General features: G+C 40.9%; 1 protein-coding gene across 4 annotated transcripts in view; it reads left to right on the forward strand.

The window, feature by feature from the left end:
* The window catches only part of DOCK4 (dedicator of cytokinesis 4), a 479,778-nt gene that overhangs the window by 366,612 nt on the left and 91,760 nt on the right, over positions 1-21,406 (forward strand). For all 4 annotated transcript variants that reach the window (XM_059885863.1, XM_059885865.1, XM_059885864.1 and 1 more), the window contains exon 27: positions 14,501-14,595. In XM_059885863.1, the coding sequence (XP_059741846.1) occupies positions 14,501-14,595 (95 nt within the window). The remainder of the gene's footprint in view (positions 1-14,500; positions 14,596-21,406) is intronic.

Consider the following 21,406-nt stretch of genomic DNA (forward strand, 5'->3'; position numbering starts at 1 on the left):
TGAGTTTGAGCAAGTTCTGGGAGTTGGTGATGGACAGGGAAGCCTGGCGTGCTGGAATCTGTGGGCTCGCAAAGAGTCGGACCTGACTGAGCGGCTGAACAGAACTGAATTGAACTGAACTATTGAAAAAAATCTGTATAAGTGAATCTGCACAGCCCAAACCCATATTGTCAAGGGTCCACTGAATAATCAAACACCTCAGTGTTTCTGCAGCTAAACAAAATATTCACTTTAGGTGGGATACATAAAGACCTTCTAAGTAGTTTGGTTTTGCTGCCAAATGGATCCTCAAACCAAAAGTCTTAAGAGGACGGTGGGCTTTGTATTCTCATAAAGGAACTGAGGACCTCAAAAAGCAAACATTTAGTCTCATGGAACTGAATCTTATGGAAACCTGAGCAAACTTTTTGGCCAACTCAATACATACGCAGCACTCTTCTAAGAGGTTGATTAGCACTGACTCATTTAATCCTGAAAAGAACCCCATGAGGTACGCACTGCTGCTGCTGCTAAGTCGCTTCACTCGTGTGCGACTCTGTGCGACCCCATGGACTGTAGCCCAGCAGACTCTCCATCCATGGGGTTTTCCAGGCAAGAGTACTGGAGTGGGGTGCCATTGCCTTCTCCAATGCATGAAAGTGAAAAGTGAAAGGGAAGTGGCTCAGTCGTGTCCGACTCTTAGCGACCCCGTAGACTGCAGCCCACCAGGCTCCTCCATCCATGGGATTTTCCAGGCAAGAGTACTGGAGTGGGGTGCCATTGCCTTCTCCGAGGCGGGTACTGTTATCACTTTATTGTATCAGTCGCTTGACTCAATAAATGTTCGTTGAGCACCTTGACTAGATGTCTGGGATATCAAGGCTAATAAAACAATCTCTATTAATGCCTTTTTGTTATTAGGGCATCTAAATCACTGTTATAAATGTGTGTGATATGTATTAATATAAACAACAGTGATGATGGCTAATAGTTACGGAGTCCCTCCTTACCTCACCCTCACCGCCATGAACCAGATAGAGTGCTAAACTCTTTTCTTACAGAGTCTCATTTCGTCAACCCCTGCAGTGAAGATTGATACTATTTCATTCCCAAGTAACTGGGAGGGTTAGGAATTCTATTAATGTCCCAGCTCTTGGCTTAGTCAGCAAAACTCAACTTTCCCCCATACTTTCATAACTCAAAATCTTTGATCTAAAATTGTATAACCTTTTCCTTTATCACCTCTTTAAAAAAAATGAGCTAGTTCTAGTTGTGAATTGCAGGTGTCTGAAAACACCAAAGTAGCAGAGGGAGAGTTTGGGGAGATTTTTTTTTGGTTAGGTTAGAAATTGAATAAATAAGGAGTATCAGTAAGGAAAGATAAAGCCTCATTGTTGTTGTTCAGTCTCTAAGTCATGTCCAACTCTTTGCGACCCCATAAACTGTGGCATGCGAGGCTTCTCTATCACTATCTCCCTGAGTTTCCTAAAACTCATATCTATTGAGTCAATGATGCCATCCCACCATCTTATCCTCTGTTGCCCCTTTCTCCTCTTGCCCTCAATTTTTCCCAGCATCAGGGTCTTTTCCAGTGAGTCTGCTTTTTACATCAGGTGGCCAAAGTATTAGAGCTTCAGCATCAGTCCTTCCAATGAATCTTCAGGACTGATTTCCTTTAGGATTGCCTGGTTTGATCTCCTTTCAGTGCAAGGGACTTTCAAGAGTCTTCTCCAACACCATAGTCCAAAACCATCAATTCTTTAGCACTCAGCTTTCTTTATGGTCCAACTCTCACATCCATACATGACTAATGGAAAACCATAGTTTTGACTATATGGACCTTTGTCAACAAAGTGATCTCTCTGCTAACTTTCTAGAGTGATTAATGAAAAATCATAGCTGATACTGGAATTAGACACTGAAAATCCCAATAACCCTACCAGTTTAAAGTAATAAAGCATATATCCTCTTTTCCTTCACACATATGTATTCTAATCCCCAGAGGTAACTACTGTTAACACAGATCAGATCAGATCAGATCAGTCGCTCAGTCGTGTCCGACTCTTTGAGACCCCATGAATCGCAGCACGCCAGGCTTCCCTGTCTATCACCAACTCCCGGAGTTTACTCAAACTCATGTCCATCGAGTTGGTGATGCCATCCAGCCATTTCATCCTCTGTCATCCCCTTCTCCTCCCACCTTCAATCTTTCCCAGCTTCAGGGTCTTTTCTAATGAGTCAGTTCTTCATATCAGGTGGACAAAGCACTGGAGTTTCAGCTTTAGTATCAGTCCTTCCAAAGAACACCCAGGACTGATCTCCTTCAGGATGGACTGGTTGGATCTTCTTGCAGTCCAAGGGACTCTCAAGAGTCTTCTCCAACACTACAGTTCAAGAGCATCAATTCTTTGGTGCTCAGCTTTCTTCACAGTCCAACTCTCACATCCATACATGACCACTGGAAAAACCATAGCCTTGACTAGATGGACCTTTGTTGGCAAAGTAATGTCTCTGCTTTTGAATATTCTATCTAGGTTGGTCATAACTTTCCTTCCAAGGAGTAAGCGTCTTTTAATTTCCTGGCTGCAGTCACCATCTGCAGTGATTTTGGAGCCCCCAAAAATAAAGTCTGACACTGTTTCCATTGTTTCCCCATCTATTTGCCATGAAGTGATGGGACCAGATGCCATGATCTTCGGTTTCTGAATGTTGAGCTTTAAGCCAACTTTTTCACTCTCCACTTTCACCTTCATCAAGAGGCTTTTTAGTTCCTCTTCACTTTCTGCCATAAGGGTGGTGTCATCTGCATATCTAAGGTTATTGATATTTCTCCCAGCAATCTTGATTCCAGCTTGTGTTTCTTCCAGTCCAGCGTTTCTCATGATGTACTCTGCATATAAGTTAAATAAACAGGGTGACAATATACAGCCTTGACGAACTCCTTTTCCTATTTGGAACCAGTCTGTTGTTTCATGTCCAGTTCTAACTGTTGCTTCCTGACCTGCATACAGATTTCTCAAGAGGCAGGTCAGGTGGTCTGCTATTCCCATCTCTTTCAGAATTTTCCACAGTTTATTGTGATCCACACAGTCAAAGGCTTTGGCATAGTCAATAAAGCAGAAATAGATGTTTTTCTGGAACTCTCTTGCTTTTTCCATGATCCAGCAGATGTTGGCAATTTGATCTCTGATTCCTCTGCCTTTTCTAAAACCAGCTTGAACATCTGGAAGTCCACGGTTCACATATTGCTGAAGCCTGGCTTGGAGAATTTTGAGCATTACTTTACTAGCGTGTGAGATGAGTGCAATCGTGCAGTAGTTTGAGCATTCTTTGGCATTGCCTTTCTTTGGGATTGGAATGAAAACTGACCTTTTCCAGTCCTGTGGCCACTGCTGAGTTTTCCAAATTTGCTGGCATATTGCATGCAGCACTTTCACAGCATCATCTTTCAGGATTTGGAATAGCTCAACTGGAATTCCATCACTTCCACTAGCTTTGTTTGTAGTGATGCTTTCTAAGGCCCACTTGACTTCACATTCCAGGATGTCTGGCTCTAGATCAGTGATCACACCATCATGATTGTCTGAGTTGTGAAGATCTTTTTTGTACAGTTCTTCTGTGTATTCTTGCCACCTCTTCTTAATATCTTCTGCTTCTGTTAGGTCCATACCATTTCTCTCCTTTATCGACATCCTCAGGGTGTATCTTCGTAGACTGTTTTCTTTGCTGCATCCACATGCCTATGGATCATATTATTCATATGGGTTGCACTTCTCTTCACACAATAATGTATCATGGACATTATATAGCCCACTGCATCATTCATTTTTCTGAATATCATTACATAATGTTCCACACTTAATTATTCCCCTTTTGGTGAGCATTCAGTATGTTTATGACTTTTTCCATTAGAAAGAATCCTTCATGGGAATGTATATTGGAATGCAATTATGGAGAACAGTATAGATTCCTTACAAAACTAAAAATAGAGCTACCATATTGTCCTGTAATCTTAATCCTGGCCATGTATCCAGACAAAATTCTAATTTGAAAAGCTACATGCACTCCAATTTCATAGCCGCACTATTTATAATAGTCAAGTTATGGAAGCAACCTAAATGTCTATCAATGGAGGAATACATAAAGTTGTGGTATGTATATACAATGCACACCTGAAAGTAACACGACATTGTAAATTACAATAAAAAGATTTAAAAAATGAAATAACTACCTTCTATCAAAAATATACATATGTATATATTAGTATAAAGAAGGGATCCTGCCATGTATATCTTAATGTCAATACATAGATCTCCATTGACTTGCACCCTTATTGCTGTAGAATGAATTTCTGGAATTTGAACTGTTGGATCATGGGATATACACATTCTAAATCTTATTTGGTGCTGAAAAATTATATACTGAGATTTTCAAATTACTGTTTTGGTTGTTTATTATTATTTTTTTCTTCTTCTTATCAGTTCAAAGAGAGATTTGGCCTAGCCATTCCCCGTTAGTCTGTAAATCAAAATGATTGTTGAAAGTATGTAGTTCTCAAGTATCTGCTAAGCCTCACGTGTTTGAACTCCATTCTTGCTTGGAGAGCTTGGGTGTTGGCAAAGTGACTATCGGAGTCACTTCTAGCATCATGAACAGTAGGCTGTTTCTTCTCCCTGGTCTTCGGGCGCTTGTGTGTGAGTCATGGTCAGCTGCAGTGTGCAGGAGCGTGGCCCTTGGTGCTGCGCCTCTGTATTGTTTCTTTCCTTCTCTGGAACCTGCCATTATTTTAGAAATGAACAATAAGCAAAAACTAAGCAGTGATCAGAGTTTTTTCCTTCTGTAGTCAGTAATGTTTTGTTATAACCCACCCTTTGTAATACACCCACCTTCTACCGGGGCTAAAGTTTTGTCCATATCCCTGACATTTTATGTATATAGAGAGCAGTAAAACTCCTGTTTTTTGCTGATTATGACTTTTCATATAGAGCTGTGAGGATCTTGCCCTAAGCTTGAGAGTATACATGTTCTGAAAGTTAGATACAGTACTATTATTACCTTTCATTGTCTCCCTTATATTAGCCCAATAGCTTCCAACATTGGAGAAGGCAATGGCACCCCACTCCAGTACTCTTGACTGGAAAGTTCCATGGACGGAGGAGCCTGGTGGGCTGCAGTCCATGGGGTCGCGAAGAGTCGGACACGACTGAGCGACTTCACTTTCACTTTTCACTTTCCTGCATTGGAGAAGGAAATGGCAACCCACTCCAGTGTTCTTGCCTGGAGAATCCCAGGGACAGGGGAGCCTGGTGGGCTGCCGTCTATGGGGTTGCACAGAGTCGGACACGACTGAAGTGACTTAGCAGCAGCAGCAGCTTCCAACAGTCATATCTGATCAAGTCTCAAGCCATCTATAAAACTCTGAGGCCTTAACATTATCTGCAGGACAAAACCCAGTCTCCTGATCATCTTCCTTATTTTCAATCTTCCTTCTACCCTCACTGTCCTCCATCCCTTCCCAAACACCTTTCATTGCTGTCACTTAAGATTACTGTGATTACTTGTGTATTCATCACAAACTGTATAGATAATTTTAAATTCCTCTTTCACCTCCTGCTTTAAATCTGGCTCAGGAGTCATTTTAAAAAAAAATTTAGTTTACAGTGTGCTGGGTCTTCATTGTTATGTGGGCTTTTTCTCTACTTGCAGTGGGCGGGGCCTCCTCTCCAGCTGCGGTGTGTGGGCTTCTCACTGCAGTGGCGTCTCTTGCGGAGCACGGGCTCTAGGGCATTGTGGGCTCAGTAGTTGTAGTTCCCGGGTTCTAGAGCATAGGCTGAATAGTTGCAGTTGTGGTGCATGGGCTTAGTTGCTCTGTAGCATGTGAGATCTTCCCGAATCAGAGATCAAATCCACGTCTCCTGCATTGGCAGGTGATTCTTTACCACTGAGCCACCAGGGAAGCCCCCGATGTCACTTTTTAAAAATGAAGGCTTCACAGACCACAGTCCCTCTCTGTGAGAACATGTACATTTGTTTTCTTGTATTCTTGATGACTATGAGCTCTCTGAGCGTAAGGACTCTGTGTCCTAAGCATTAAATCTTTATTGAGTGAATCAACCCTCATAATAAATGTCTGATTGCTTCAGAAGCCATCTTTTTCCATGAAGTTATTTCAACTTATAGTCTTTATTTTATTACAAAAAAAATTGTATAGTTCTTGAAGATTGAGGACCATTTGGAAGTTATTTTTGCATAATCTACTTAGTAAATTTTAAGGATATAAATTTCAATGTGATAATTTTGATTAACACTCTTTAATTGAGTTCAGACCCTGAATCAACGGTGTCACATGTTTGAAATCTGTGGCATATTTTAAAAATAACATTTGACTATAGTCGAATCATGTTGTTATTGTTCAGGCACTGAGTTGTGTCTAACTCTGTTAGCCCACGGACAGCAGTGCACCAGGCTCCCACGTCCTTCACTGTCTTCTGGAGACAAATTACTCAAATTCATTTCCATTGAGTCAGTGATGCTATCTAACCATCTTATCCTCTGCCACCCTTTTCTCCTTTTGCCTTCAGTCTTTTCCAGCATCAGGGCTCTTTGCAAGAGGTGGCCAAAGCAGTGGAGCTTCAGCCTCAGTCTTTCCAATGAATATTCAGGGTTGATTTCCTTTAGGATTGACTGGTTTGATCTCCCTGCTGTCCAAGGGACTCTCAAGAGTCTTCTCCAGAACCACATTTCGAAAGCATCAGTTCTTCAGTGCTCAGCCTTTTTTATGGTCCAGCTCTCACATCCGTACGTGACTACTGGAAAAGCCATAGCTTTCACTATATGGACCTTTGTCAGCAATGTGTACATAGAAGGCACTGTCCCATTTACATGAGGAGACAGTGTCCCCGGCTGTCCAGTACCTCATGAGGCCTTTTCCCCCAGATTTCTTAACTGAGGTTTCATGATCTCCAAAGGCCTGCTTCTGTGCCTCACCAATTCTGTTTCATATACAACTGATTTCTATCTTGTGTTGTTCTGATGCCATCGTATATTTAAACACAAAACATTGTGTTGTATATTGTAGTCAGAAAATCTTTGTGAAACAGGAGTGTGATCTTCTTACATGTATGTATAAAGTCCCTCAGTGTCTCTACATTGTCCTCAGGGTGAATTTCCAAACTGCTTACCAGGGAAAAGGTAGGAGATTCATTTGTCTTTTTATTTGCTTATTTATCTTTGGTCCATAGTTATTGTTAGTATCCTGTTTATCCATCTTTTATGTATCCCTACCCACCTACCATTATATCTACAACTGTGGGCAAGAATCCGTTAGAAGAAATGGAGTAGCCATCATAGTCAACAAGAGAGTCCAAAATGCAGTACTTGGATGCAATCTCAGAAATGACAGAATGATCTCTGTTTGTTTCCAAGACAAACTATTCAGTAACACAGTAATCCAAGTCTATGCCCTGACCAATAATGCTGAAGAAGCTAAAGTTGAAGGCTTCTGTGAAGACCTACAAGACCTTCTAGAACTAACACCAAAAAAGATGTCCTTTTCATTATAGGGGACTGGTATGCGAAAGTAGGAAGTCAGGAAATATCTGGACTAACAGAGTAATTTGGTCTTGGAGTACAGAATGAAGCAGGGCAAAGGCTAACAGAGTTTTGCCAAGAGAATACACTGGATATAGCAAACACCCTCTTCCAACAACACAAGAGAAGACTCTACACATGGACATCATCAGATGATCAATACTGAAATCAGATTAATTATATTCTTTGCAGCCAAAGATGGAGAAGCTCTATATAGTCAGCAAAAACAAGGCTGGGAGCTGACTGTGGCTCAGATCATGAACTCCTTATTGCCAAATTCAGACTTAAATTGAAGAAAGTAGGGAAAACCACCAGACCATTGAGATCTAATGAGAGATCTAAGTCAAATCTCTTACGACTATACAGTGGAAGTGACAAGTAGATTCATTCGAGGGATTAGATCTGATAGAGTGCCTAAATAACTATGGATGGAGGAGGTTTGGAACCTTCAGCAGGAGGTAGGGATCAAGATAATCCCCAAGAAAAAGAAATGCAAAAAAGGCAAAACGATTATCTGAGGAGGGCTTACAAACAGCTATGAAAAGAAGAGAAGCAAAAGGCAAAGGAGAAAAGGAAAGATATACCCATTTGATTGCAGAGTTCCAAAGAACAGCAAGGAGATAAGAAAGCCTTCCTCAGTAATCAATGCAAAGAAATAGAGGAAAACAATAGAATGGGAAAGACTAGAGATCTCAGAAAATTAGAGATATCAAGGGAACTTTTAATGCAAAGATGGACTCAATAAAGGATGGAAATGGTATGGACCTAACAGAAGCAGAAGATACTATTAAGAGGTGGCAAGAATACACAGAAGAACTATACAAAAAAGGTCTTCAGGACCCAGATAATCATGATGGTGTGATCACTTACCTATAGCCAGACATCCTGGAATGCAAAGTCAGGTGGGCCTTAGGAAGCATCACTGCAAAAAAAGCTGTACAACGTTTTTCTTATTCCAGTTGAGCCATTTCAAATCCTAAAAGATGATGCTGTAAAAGTGCTGCACTCAATATGCCAGCAAATTTGGAAAACTCAGCAGTGGCCACAGGACTGGAAAAGGTCAGTTTTCATTCCAATCCCAAAGGTAATGCCAAAGAATGTTCAAATTACCACACAGTTGCACTTATCTGACACTCTAGTAAAGTAAGGCTCAAAATTCTCCAGGCCAGGCTTCAACAGTATGTGAACTGTGAACTTCCAGATGTTCAAGCTGGATTTAAAAAAGGCAAAGGAAGCAGAGATCAAATTGCCAACATCCACTGGATCATTGAAAAAGCACAAGAGTTCCAGAAAACCATCTACTTCTGCTTTATTGACTATGCCGAAGTCTTTGACTGCGTGGATCACATCAAACTGTGGAAAATTCTTCGAAAGATGGGAATATCAGACCACCTGACCTGCCTCCTGAGAAATCTGTATGTAGGTGAAGAAGCAACAGTTAGAATTGGACATGGAACAGCAGACTGGTTCCAAATCGGGAAAGGAGTATGTCAAGGCTGTATATTGTCACCCTGCTTATTTAACTTATATGCAGAGTACATCATGAGAAATGCTGGACTGGATGAAGCACAAGCTGAAATCAAGATTGCTGGGAGAAATGTCAATAATCTCAGATATGCAGATGACACCACCCTTATGGCAGAAAGAGAACTATAGAGCCTCCTGATGAAAGTAAAAGAGGAGAGTGAAAAAGTTGGCTTAAAACTCAGCATTCAAAAAACAAAGATCATGGCACCTGGCCCCATCACTTCATGGCAAATAGATGGGGAAACAGTGGAAACAGTGACAGATTTTATTTTGGGGGGCTCCAGAATCACTGCAGATGGTGACTGCAGCCATGAAATAAAAGATGCTTGCTCCTTGGAAGAAAAGTTATGACCAACCTAGACAGCATATTAAAAAGCAAAGGCATTCCTTCGCCAGCAAAGGTCCATCTAGCCAAAGCTATGGTTTTTCCAGTGGTCATGTATGGATGTGATAGTTGGACTATAAAGAAAGCTGAGCACCGAAGAATTGATGCTTTTGAACTGTAGTGTTGAAGAAGACTCTTGAGAGTCCCTTGGACAGGAGTGAGATCCAACCCATCTATCCTAAAGGAGATCAGTCCTGAATATTCATTGGAAGGACTGATACTGCAGCTGAAACTCCAATACTTTGTCCACCTGATACGAAGAACTGACTCATTAGAAAAGACCTTGATGCTGGGAAAGATTGAAGGCGGGAGGAGAAGGGAGCGACAGAGGATGAGATGGTTGGATGGCATTACCAACTCAATGGACATGAGTTTGAGTCAACTCTGGGAGTTGGTGATTGACAGGGAGGCCTGGCGTGCTGCAGTCCATGGGGTCGCAAAGAGTCGGACATGACTGAGCAACTGAACTGAACTGATTCACCTACCCGCCCCATTTCTGAGCACTCCCTTTTGCAGCCTGGGTGAGCTTGTGTTCTGTCTTGCCTCTGGGGCTGGGAGGTGCCCTTCCCTTGGCGTGAAATACCTGTGAAAGTGTTAGTCCCTAAGTCCTGTTAGACTCTTTGGGACCCCATGGACTGTAGCCTGCCAAGCTCCTCCGTCCATGGTATTTTCCAGGCAAGAATACTGGAGTGGGTTGCCATTTCCTTCTCTGGGGATCTTCCTGACCCAGGGATCGAACCCAGTTCTTCTCATTGCAGGTCTGTAATGCAGGTCAATTGTAGTGACTTGCAATATGGTCACTGCAATTAATGACCATATTAATTATTTTTAGTCTCTTCTAACTACAAGAGACTTTAAATTGTTAGTCACTCAGACATGTCTAACTCTTTGAGACTCCATGGACTGTCGTCTACCATCTGAGCTATCAGGGAAGCAGTGAAATAGCTGGCCCACAGATTTATCCTAGTTTGTAGCACATCCTTAAATAGATGAGCACTCATCTCTCCCACAAAACTGAGTTTGAGGAAGGCAGAGGTCATGTTCAGCTAACTCACTATGGTGTGGCCTGTTGCAGGTACTGTGTACATATTCTTGCATGAATAAATGAAAGAATATATTTTATCCCACTAGGTGTCCCCAGCCTCTTTTACAGTGCCTAGCACATATCAAAGCACCCAATATTTATGAATGAATAAATGTTAATGATTATCTAACACCATAGCAATTACTTCTGCTTTCTTTTCTATTTGAATTTGAGACTTTTTATTGTTTGTGAAGGTTTTCAACCTTCCTCTTTGAACCTCTTGCACTGCAAAAAAAAAAAAAAACTATTGCTGTGAAATAACACCTCCCTATTTTTTTTTTAAATTTTGATCCCTTGTTTGAATAATAACCAGCAATGCAATTAAAAAACTATGTTGTGCTATTTGAAGTTAACAAACAAAAAAGAAACTGCTGCCAGGCTGCCAATTTTAAAATAATGGCATATGAAACACTTATTTCTGTGTGCTATCCAAACCAGAGTATGATTGCAACAGTGTTCTTTTTTTAAATTTTAAAAAGAATCTGTTACTTATTGTTCATATGTGCAAAATAATTTCACTTATCTGTGTAGACATTCTTGTTTAGTGAAAAGTCCTTAGAACAGACAAGGAAATACCCTTGCATTTGGGGAGGGATGGGATGTTAAGCCTCATATTCAGGTCTTGGTGCTTTAAAATATTGGAACTGAGTTTGAAATGTAACCTGTCACAAGGCAATTGACAAGAATACTTGCTGAACCCTTGTAAGTACCACAGTGGAATGTGCTTGTGTTACCATCTACTGAAACATTAACCTACAGTTTAGAAATATAAAAAGTTTTGCATACTGCATGAATAGATGAGTGACCGTGTTAATTATTTTTAGTCTCTTCTAACTACAAGAGACTTTAAAGTGTTAGTCACTCAGTCATGTCTGACTCTTTGAGACTCCATGGACTGTCTTCTACTAGGTTCCTCTGTCCATGGAATTCTCCAGACAATAATACTAGAGTGGGTAGCCATTCCCTTCTCCAGAGGATCTTCCCAATCCAGGGATTGAACCTGGGTCATGCATTGCAGGCAGATTTTTTTTTACCCTCTGCTGCTGCTGGTAAGTTGCTTCAGTCGTGTCCAACTCTGTGCAACCCCATAGACAGCAGCCCACCAGGCTCCGCAGTCCCTGGGATTCTCCAAGCAAAAACACTGGAGTGGGCTGCCATTTCCTTCTCCAATGCATGCATGCATGCTAAGTTGCTTCAGTCATTTCCAACCCTGTGCAGCCCCATGTACAACAGCCCACCAGGCTCCCCTGTCCACCAGATTACCTAGGCAAGAATACTGAAGTGGGTTGCCATTTCCTTCTCCATTTTACCATCTGAGTCACCAGGAAAGCCCAACTCCTTGCATTATAAAGCCTCAGAGCTCAGCTCCAGAGAGGTTAAATAAATTATCTAGGTCATTGAGTTTGTTAATGGCAGAGGCAGGATTAAAATCTAGATTTTCTGATCTCAGTATAATGTTCTTTTATTTTTCATTATAAGATTTCTACAAATGAATGTGTTTGGTTCCACAAAGGTAGATGAAGCTTAGAAAGCTACTTGAGACAGTGAGAGGTTTTCTTCAGGGAAATAAAGGTTGATGTCAGTTTGTAGGCTCTGGCCCAAGGCCCCATGCTGCCATGCCTTTTATTTTATGAGATAAATGGGAATAGGAAAATAAGATGGTACAGAAACAGGTTGTATGTCGCCAATCCTACACCTGGAATAACTTAGCCTTTGTCCCCTGCACTACAAAACAGCAGTCAAAGTTGCTAGCCCTGAAGATAGATATCTTGCCTCCTGTAGCCAATTTTTCAGCCATTTTTTTTCCCTCTGTGCAACAGACATCCCTCTCTCCTGTTCCCTACTGTGAGGGGCGCTGCCTCCAATTTCCAGTTCTGTTTAATGATTAGAGTAGAAAAGATGAAACGTCAGCATTTTAGAACCTACAGTGGTAAAGATTTCACCTGCCAATACAGGAGATGCAACAAAAGATGTGGATTCGATCCCTGGATCAGGAAGATCCACTAGAGAAGGAAATGGTAATCCACTCCAGTTTTTTTTGCCTGGAAAAGTCCATGGAGGGAGGAGCCTTTTGGGCTACAGTTCATGGGGTCACAGTCAGTCACGACTTAGCAACTGAGGGCGCGTGCACACACACACACACACACACACACACACACACACACACACAAGTGCATGTGTGCTAAGTTGCTTCAGTAGTATCTGACTCCTTGCGACCCTGTGGACTATAGTCCACCTGAATCCTCAGTCCATGGGATTCTCCAGGCAAGAATACTGGAGTGGGCTGTCATTTCATTCTCCCAACAAAAGTACTTGTAAACTATGAAAAACAAGTGACTCCCCACCTTCAGGATTTTTCTTAAATATCTATCTAAGCAAATACATCAAGACAGAAAAGTAAAGTGAGGTATAACACTTCGAAAGGTAAATGCAAACAGTTTTTGCAAGGGTTATATGTGTTCGTGTCTGCAAAACACAGAAGAATCAACAGGAAAACTGAAAAAAGTTTTCAAAATGCATTAAAAAGAGCTTCTCACAGTTTTGGTGTGCTAATGACCCCCTATTGCAACGGAGGGCTAGAATGGAAGTTGCCCAAAATTATCTGACCTGAAGGAGAATATGTTTGGGCAACTGTGGTAATTCTGCCAACACAGGAAGGGTCTGTCTCACCATTTAAAGACAGATGACCTAGTGGGCATGTTTCCATATGGCATGGACTACACATCACTGTATGTGTGCTGATGCCAAAGAAGCTAAATTAAATCCTTGTCAAAATATTTATGGGTTTGATGAAAGCTGTTAGAATATATAAACACACACACACAGCTCCCACGTGTTTCTAGCTTTTTAGGATCTTTCTGTCTACTGATGGTATGGGTGACAATGATAATCTTAATTTCAAGTGGCTTACATGTTTAACCTAATGTGTTGTTAGGTTTGATAAATAAAACTCATATTTGAGGTGTTTTTCTGAGCAACACCATACTGTTACCTTCAGTGAAATTGTGAAATATATTTTCCTAGCAGTAATTAAGTTCCAAAACTATCTCTAAGTTTTCTAGTTAACAAATCTAAATCATAATTAGATTGAGCCTGTCTCTTTTTGAGTAGGGCAAGCTCCATTTCATTCATTACCTGCAGTGTGTTAGCTTCTTGAGTTCTTATCAAGTACAATGTACTCCAGCACTTTGGGTCTGTTTCTTACAACGTTTTAAGAAATGATGTTTCTATGTCTGACAATAGCTTTTTGTCAAGAGTGTTTCCAGGTGCTTGGCTTAAAGATACCATCTCCATAAATACCAGTGCCCCCTAGTATGGCATCTTTGTGAAGAATACCTTGACATACTCTTAGTTTCTAAGGACTTGTCACTGGGCTCAGCTTCATACACATCCCTCTCTATTTATTCTGCCTAGGACCTTCAGATTCTATAAACCTGCATGCGTCCCATTAATCCTGCATTTTTAGAATGCCCTTTAAGAAACATGGGTTTTTTCCTAAGATGCTTTTCAATGAGTATAGCTTTCTAAATTCTAACACCCACTTAAAGGAAAGCATAATTGAACTAAGACCCTTTGCAGTTCTCTTGAACTGAAAAGTTCTGAAGTTTAGGACACTATAATAGAAGAAAGAAAATACATTTCCCTGCTAATCTGTTAGTAGTTTTCTGTTTTCTTTTTCAAACCTAAATGTTTAGAGCTTGTGGAGAAAAACAAAGCGTCATTTCCACTATGCATGAGAAAGAGAAAGGAGGAACGTTTGGGAAGGGTAGCAAATCAAGTGGGCACTGAGAATGGGAAAGATGATTTTTTCTCCTGGGTAACGTATTGAGTATGGCTCCTTTCTGTAAGTGCTTTAGAAATGGTAACAGTAGCTGTGTGTGTGTGTGAACAATTACAGTAACTCAGTAAAATGGTCTCTCTCCTCCTTACCCAAGGATTTCCTGCTGCAGATATTTACTGTGTTCCGAATATTGATACGCCCAGAGATGTTTCCAAAGGACTGGACTGTCATGCGCTTGGTGGCTAACAAGTAAGACATTTACATTGATGATAATTGCAACTCACTGATTATGGGAAGAGGAGAATATGAAATGATACATTCACTTTTATCTCAAATTTGAAACCTCCAAATCCTGGAGTTCTTTTTCTTTGCTTCTGAGTGAACTTGTTTTGTTTCTTTGCTTGCTTGCTTTTCCTAATCATTACTATTTGTTTTAAATAGGTAGTATGTTAACATAGCTCAAAAATCAAACTGTATAACAGAGTATGCCTTGAGAAGTCCCTCTCCCACCTACTTTATTTACCCCTACTCCCAGCCTGCAATAACCACTTCTGTTTGTTTCTTGCATGTCCTTCCACTGTTCTTTTATGCAGAGCTTAGCAGGTAGCAGAATAAATGAACTGTCCTGCAAATCTTTCTTTTACATAAAAATCCTGGCACTCTTTCCAAATCAATATGTAGAAAGTCCCTCATTCACTTATGGTTTCTTTTTCTTTTGTAGCTGTATGATATTCCATTGACTAGATGTACCATAGGTTATTTAATACCAGCTTTGTTTCTGGACCCTTGAGTCATTTCTGATCTTTCTTAATTCATTTGAACTCAGAGAATACACTCAGCATCTCCCGTGTGCTGAGCACTGGGAATAAGATAGGATCCCTGAGTTACGCAGGTGAAGATTGAAGTTCCTTTTACACACCTGAGTGATGTGACCAACAGAAGGCTGAAAATAGTGCTCTGAAGGAAGTTCAGGAAGAGATAGAGACATTTGGGGAGTTACTGATGTTGACAAAATTAGCTTATATTAAGCATATTGGGGGGAAAAAGTAAAATGATCTGAGGTCAATAGTTGAATGAGTAGGAACCAGGAAAGGAGAGTAAGGGATGGTCAGAATGGCCTTCTATTCCAGGAGCTATTCCTAGAGGGCACAGCGTCAAGGGTTTATCTGCTTTCACACTTTTGGCCTCTATTATCTCAGAATTTGAAATAAAGATGAAGTGCGGTTTTTTTTGTTTGTTTGTTTTTAGGAAAGTGGCTTGATCTTTATCTCCACACTTATAATTTACCCTATTTCATAAGCATCCTTTCCTCCAGTCCACATTTGCCTGTCTCTCCTTCCTCCTCTTCTCCCATCCCCTAAACCCTCATGCTCAGGGTGAAGGTTGGCTTCTTCAGGTATCTGTTCATGGGTCAAAAACACCATCTGTCCTCCCCAGGTACCCAAATAGGATGAAGGTAAGAACCCCAGGAAGATAGGATTTGATGTTGATTAGAGATGCCTAATGTGACTTCTGCTGCAGTACACATTTAGAGATGAGGAGGTGTTAAAATGCTGTGTTAAAAACTTTGTGAAGTAACAAATTGTATAATATGGCATATTATATTTTACATAAGTACAGAAACAGCTTTTCCATTTTGAAGACTAATTGAGAATCCTGAAATAGCTCTCTTTAGAATTTAACATATTTAGTTTGATATCTGTGAGTAGAATCAAATATCTCTTCATCTGGATGTCCAGCTACAGGTTTAAGTGGGAACCATTGGTCATGTTTCTGGCCTCATTACCAAACAGCAAATATTCTTGGTACCTGGAGAGGGTGTTGAGTGGTCCAGGGAGCCAGCACAGGAAGGGGTCTGTGCTGTTGACATCATCATCATACAGCATCATTGTTTGGTCATCCTGCCTGCCCTGTGTACAGAGGGATATTTTGACTTGAATTAGAATTTCCAGTGGCAGACATTCAAACTGAAAGTGAATTTAACATTTTGTTCCTTTTGTATAAAGGTGGTGGTTGAGCTTCTGAAAACCATGACAGTCATGTGGCTTATGATAGGAAATGCCATCTCACTCTGCCACCACCTAAAAATCTACTACATTTGGCAAGACTTTATGGTCATGTGAGTGGGGAGCAGACTTATAAGTCAGATTCTGTTTTTGAGTAAACTTATAATGTTCAAGATTTCCATCCCTAATGTTAGCTAAATAGGAGCATGGTTCTGTTAGAGGTGAGCTCTGTGTAATGTGTTTAAACCACAGATTAGTCCCATAGCAAACCTAAGAAAAAGGTCGTAAGACTTTGCTGAATGCAGTACCATCATTCCATTGACACCCAAGTCAGTGCTGATAGGAATCTGGCACTACTTTTCCCCTGGTGATATTTGACTGTGGTATATCCAACCTAATTCATAGACAGGACTCCACAGCCTGTGAACCACCTGCCAAGTTGGAATAGACCCCCTGATTTCTGCTGTTCAGTTTCCTTTCCTCTCCTCATTTAACTGTCATAGTCATTTCCCATTCAAACCTTGAAAGCATGTGGGATCTTTCTTGTGTGATAATGGTTTTTCCAGTAGTCATGTATGGATGTGAGAGTTGGACTATAAAGCTGAGCACTGAAGAATTGATGCTTTTGAACTGTGGTGTTGGAGGAGACTCTTGAGAGTCCCTTGGACAGCAAGGAGATCCAACCAGTCCATCCTAAAGGAAGTCAGTTCTGAATATTCATTGGAAGGACTGATGCTGATGCTAAAACTCCAATACTTTGTCTACCTGATACGAAGAACTGACTCATTTGAAAAGACCCTGATGCTGGGAAAGATTGAAGGCGGGAGGAGAAAGGAATGACAGAGGATGAGATGGTTGGATGGCATCACAGACTCAATGGACATGAGTTTGAGTGAACTCCAGGAGATGGCAATGGACAGGGAGGCCTGGCGTACTGCAGTCCATGGGCTCGCAAAGAGTTGGACATGACTGAGTGACTGAACTGAACGTTCAGAAATAAACCTTCAGCTATTTGTGTCTTATCTGTTAAAAGATATAAACATCAATAGTATTGATAGAGAAATAAATCTCTGAAAGATATTTTAAATATCTTAAAAAAGAGCCCACGTCAGAAATTAAAAGGTTTTACTTTGTTAAATTGTATAGAAGCAAGTTTCAGAAGCTAGATCTAGGTCCCTGAAGTTGACCACCTTTTCTTCCATGACACTAACTTTCTTAGAGAAATATTTGAGAAGTGCCCCTCAAAGAGGCATTTTCACCTAAACTTCCACTTTTACTACCCACTTGCATGCTTGATACATGTCAAATTGCTGGTAACTGGCCCAGAAGTCACCATCGCCTAGGCTTGAACTCAATTGAGTAGCTCATCCCACAAAGTATCTGTTCTTTTGTATGTTGGTCCTTTCTTCCAGTGTTTTCAAGGCAGTTAAATGCTATCTTTAAACTGTGCTGTCCCAAATCCTGTAGCTTCTCTGCATTATGTGAGGTCCTACCAAAAGCCATGACTTATAAATACCTGGCTGTTAGTATGGTCTTCTGTTTTTTTCTACCTGAATGTCTCATGTTGTGTGTTCAGGCTGAATTTCCCAAGGATAAGAAAGCTGACTTCTGCTTGCCTGCAAAGCTTAATTGTGCCTGGCCACTGTAAGTTCTTGGTAGATGTTTCACATGAGGACAACTGCTCAATCTGAGAAAGAAGGAACATAAGGAAGATGAAAATTGAGTACCAAAAATACAGGACACTTTGAGACAGGCTTCTCTCCACCCTCTTCCATACACATTGCAAAATACAGTACAAAAATAAAGTCACAGCTTTATACATATTTTCAAGATTTGCTTAGTGAGGAAAGTAAAAATTCCCTAGCCCTGCAGTTAAAATTTCAGACCCTTGTTTTGTTTATCTTCTCTGCATGTTGGCTTCAAACATTTACTTGTGTGTGTGTGTGTGTGTGTGTGTGTGTGTGTGTGTGTGTGTATGTGTTTTCCCACCAAACACTGAATTGTTTAGCTGATTTACCTTCACCAGTTTATGTTCAAATGAGACATATATAGCAAATAAGTGATTTATGGAATCAGAGTCTTAGGGAAGGTCATCCATTCTTTCATTGACTCCTTCATTCAGTAAATATTTTCTAGTGCCTAATCTGTAAAATAAGTGTCATCATGATAAAAAGCACAGTTCTGAGAGGGGGGTTGTGAAAGGAACTTTGTTCTGGACTGGAATAGGAGGAGTTTTTATGAAGGAGTGAAACTTGAGCTGAAATCTGTAGCAGGAGTTAATAGGTAGACAGCAAAGGAAGGCTTCTTATCAGCAGGAATAGCATGCACACAGGCCCTGTGGTCAGAGTGAAGATGGCACATTCAAGGATCTGGAAGATTGTGTGGAGGAAATGCGAGGAGGGAAGGAACCAGTAAAAATGAGGTTGGAAGAAGACAAGGTCCAGATATTAGGCGGTAAAGAGACAAGGGAGAAACCAGGAAAGACCAGTTAGGAGCTTAATACAGCAATCTGGGTAAGAGACCATGATGACTTGAACAGGTGGATTGCAATGAAGGTAGTGAGAAGGTCAGTTTTTTGTTTGTTTGTTTGTTTTTTGTTTGTTGAAGGATAATTGCTTTACAGAATTTTGTTGTTTTCTGTCAAACCTCAACATGAATCAGCCATAGTTACACATATATCCCCTCCCTTTTGAAATTCCCCCCCATCTCCCTCCCCACCCCACCTCCCTGGGTTGATACAGAGCTCCTGTTTGAAAACAGAGATGACAAGACTTGCAGATGGCTGGATGTGAGCAGGAAAGAAAAAAGTTTGAAGATGGCTCTTAGAATTGTGGCCTCAACAGAAGGACAAATGGTGGTAACATTCACTTAAATGGAAAATACTGAGAGAGGAGTGGAGAGGTGAAGGATCCTTTATTGAGCAGAAATTTGAGATGCTGTTAGATACCCAAGTGGAGATGTAAGAGAATAGGCTGGACATGCTTGTATGGAGCTCAGAGAAGTTAAGACTAGCGACATGCTAGTACGTTTGAGGTCCTTGGCATTGGGTAGTATTTGAAGTCATCAAACTGAATCAGAGCACTCTAGAGGAAACTACAGATTGAAAAGAGAAGCCTACTTAAGACTGGGCCCTGCGACATGCCCACCTTCCAAGGTCAAGATATTTGGAAGCCACCAGCAACAGAGATGGAAAAGGAGTAGCCTATGATGTAAGATGAGAACCAGAAGGGCATAATATCGACCATATGAGAAAAATATTTCATAAAGCAAGGCGGTAAAGAGCTTCTGGGAGGTTGGAGGATGAAGACTTGACAATTATCCCTGGGTTTTGACAGTGGGATGCAGATACTGGTGACCTTGACAAGTGCTGTTTCAGTGGAGTGGTAGAGATGAAAGTCATTAGAGTGAATTCGAGAGCAGATGGGAATTGAAAAAATGAAAGCAATAATTATCAGCTCTTTAGAAGATTTTGCTGTAAGAAGGAGCAGAGAAATGTGGCTATATCTGGAAGGAGATATGAACGCTAAGATTCATTTCTGAATATGGAATATTATGCATGTTGGTTTACAGATACGAAGGGCACAGAAAAAAGAAATATTGATAGTGCTAAAGAAAACAGGCCTAAGTGAAGAAACAGTGTCCTTGGGTAAGCCAGTAGGGGTGAGATCAAGTACAGGATTTCTCATCGTGCCTGTCTGAGAACACCTTTCCTGAAGGTAGCGCTGTCCGCTGTCAACTTGCACTGGAAATTAGGTCAGCTACCTAAGCATACAGTTTAGTTCTGTTGACATTGTTTTTTGTGATGAGACGTTCTCAATGAAGGAAGCTCACCACACTTAGGATAGCACTGATAAAGTACCCACCAAGAAGCTTGGCTTTAGCTAGGAGCATTGATCCGTTGTACCAGGAAGGAAGACAAAGTATGTGACACTGACTATGAAAGGTTTTATGTTAGAGTAGATGATCTGTTGAAAGTGAAAACTTGGAAGTGTTAGTCCCTCAGTCATGTCCAACTCTTTTCAACCCTGTGGACTGCAGCCTTTCAGCCTCCTCTGTTCATGGAATTTTCCAAGCAAGAATACTGGAGAAGGTAACCATTCCCTTCTCCAGATGTTCTTCCCAACCCAGGGATTGAGCCAGGGTCTCCTGCATTGCAGGCAAATTCTTTACCATCTGAGCCACCAGGGAAGCCTGAGGTCTGCCAGGCTCCTCTGTCCATGGAATTTTCCAGGCAAGAATACTGGAGAAGGTAACCATTCCTTTCTCCAGATGTTCTTCCCAACCCAGGGATTGAGCCAGAGTCTCCTGCCTTGCAGGCAGATTCTTTATCATCTGAGCCACCAGGGAAGCCCATAGTCTGTTGAAGACCCATTGAAAAATAATTACTATTGCTTTTTGTTGACGGTGGGGTTTTTCTATTAGGGTCATTATCTTTAAAAACTTTACTGTGGCGGGGCGTGGGGAAGATAGTGATTTTTATCAAAAACTATATTACTAAGAGAAATGTGCCGTACTTCCAGAGTTAAAGCAAATATTTACAAAAGAATTGCCTGCATCTCCTGGTGAGGTGTGAGGAGTTGGTAGAATGAATACATGAGGAAAGGGAAGAATTCATTAGGATTTAAGTCTAATAGGACAAACAAACAAACAAACAAAAACTGAGGCTGTTGCCACATGAGTGATTTTGTACCAACACTGCCCAGAGGAGAAGGTCATGGGATTTCTAAAAATCCTTCCATTTCAAGAATCTTTGTTGATTCTTTTGACCTCACCCGCACTGCATACCTCCCTGACTAAAAGCAGAATCACTTCTTTTCCTGCCTTCCTGTTTTGGCTTATTCTGTGACCTCCACTTGGAGTGGCTTTCTCCATCAGCTTTGCCTGTCTTAATCTCAGTCTCGTCTTCAAAATATGCATAGAAACAGTATTGGTTCCTTTACAGTGATAAATGTACCATACCAATAATAGATGTTAATAATAAGGGAAACTGGGTATGACGTATACAGAAACTCTCTGTATTATCTTTGCAATAATCCTGTAAGCCTAAAACTGTT

This window comes from Bos taurus, chromosome 4 (genome assembly GCF_002263795.3).
Source record: "Bos taurus isolate L1 Dominette 01449 registration number 42190680 breed Hereford chromosome 4, ARS-UCD2.0, whole genome shotgun sequence".
Classification (NCBI taxonomy): domain Eukaryota; kingdom Metazoa; phylum Chordata; class Mammalia; order Artiodactyla; family Bovidae; genus Bos; species Bos taurus.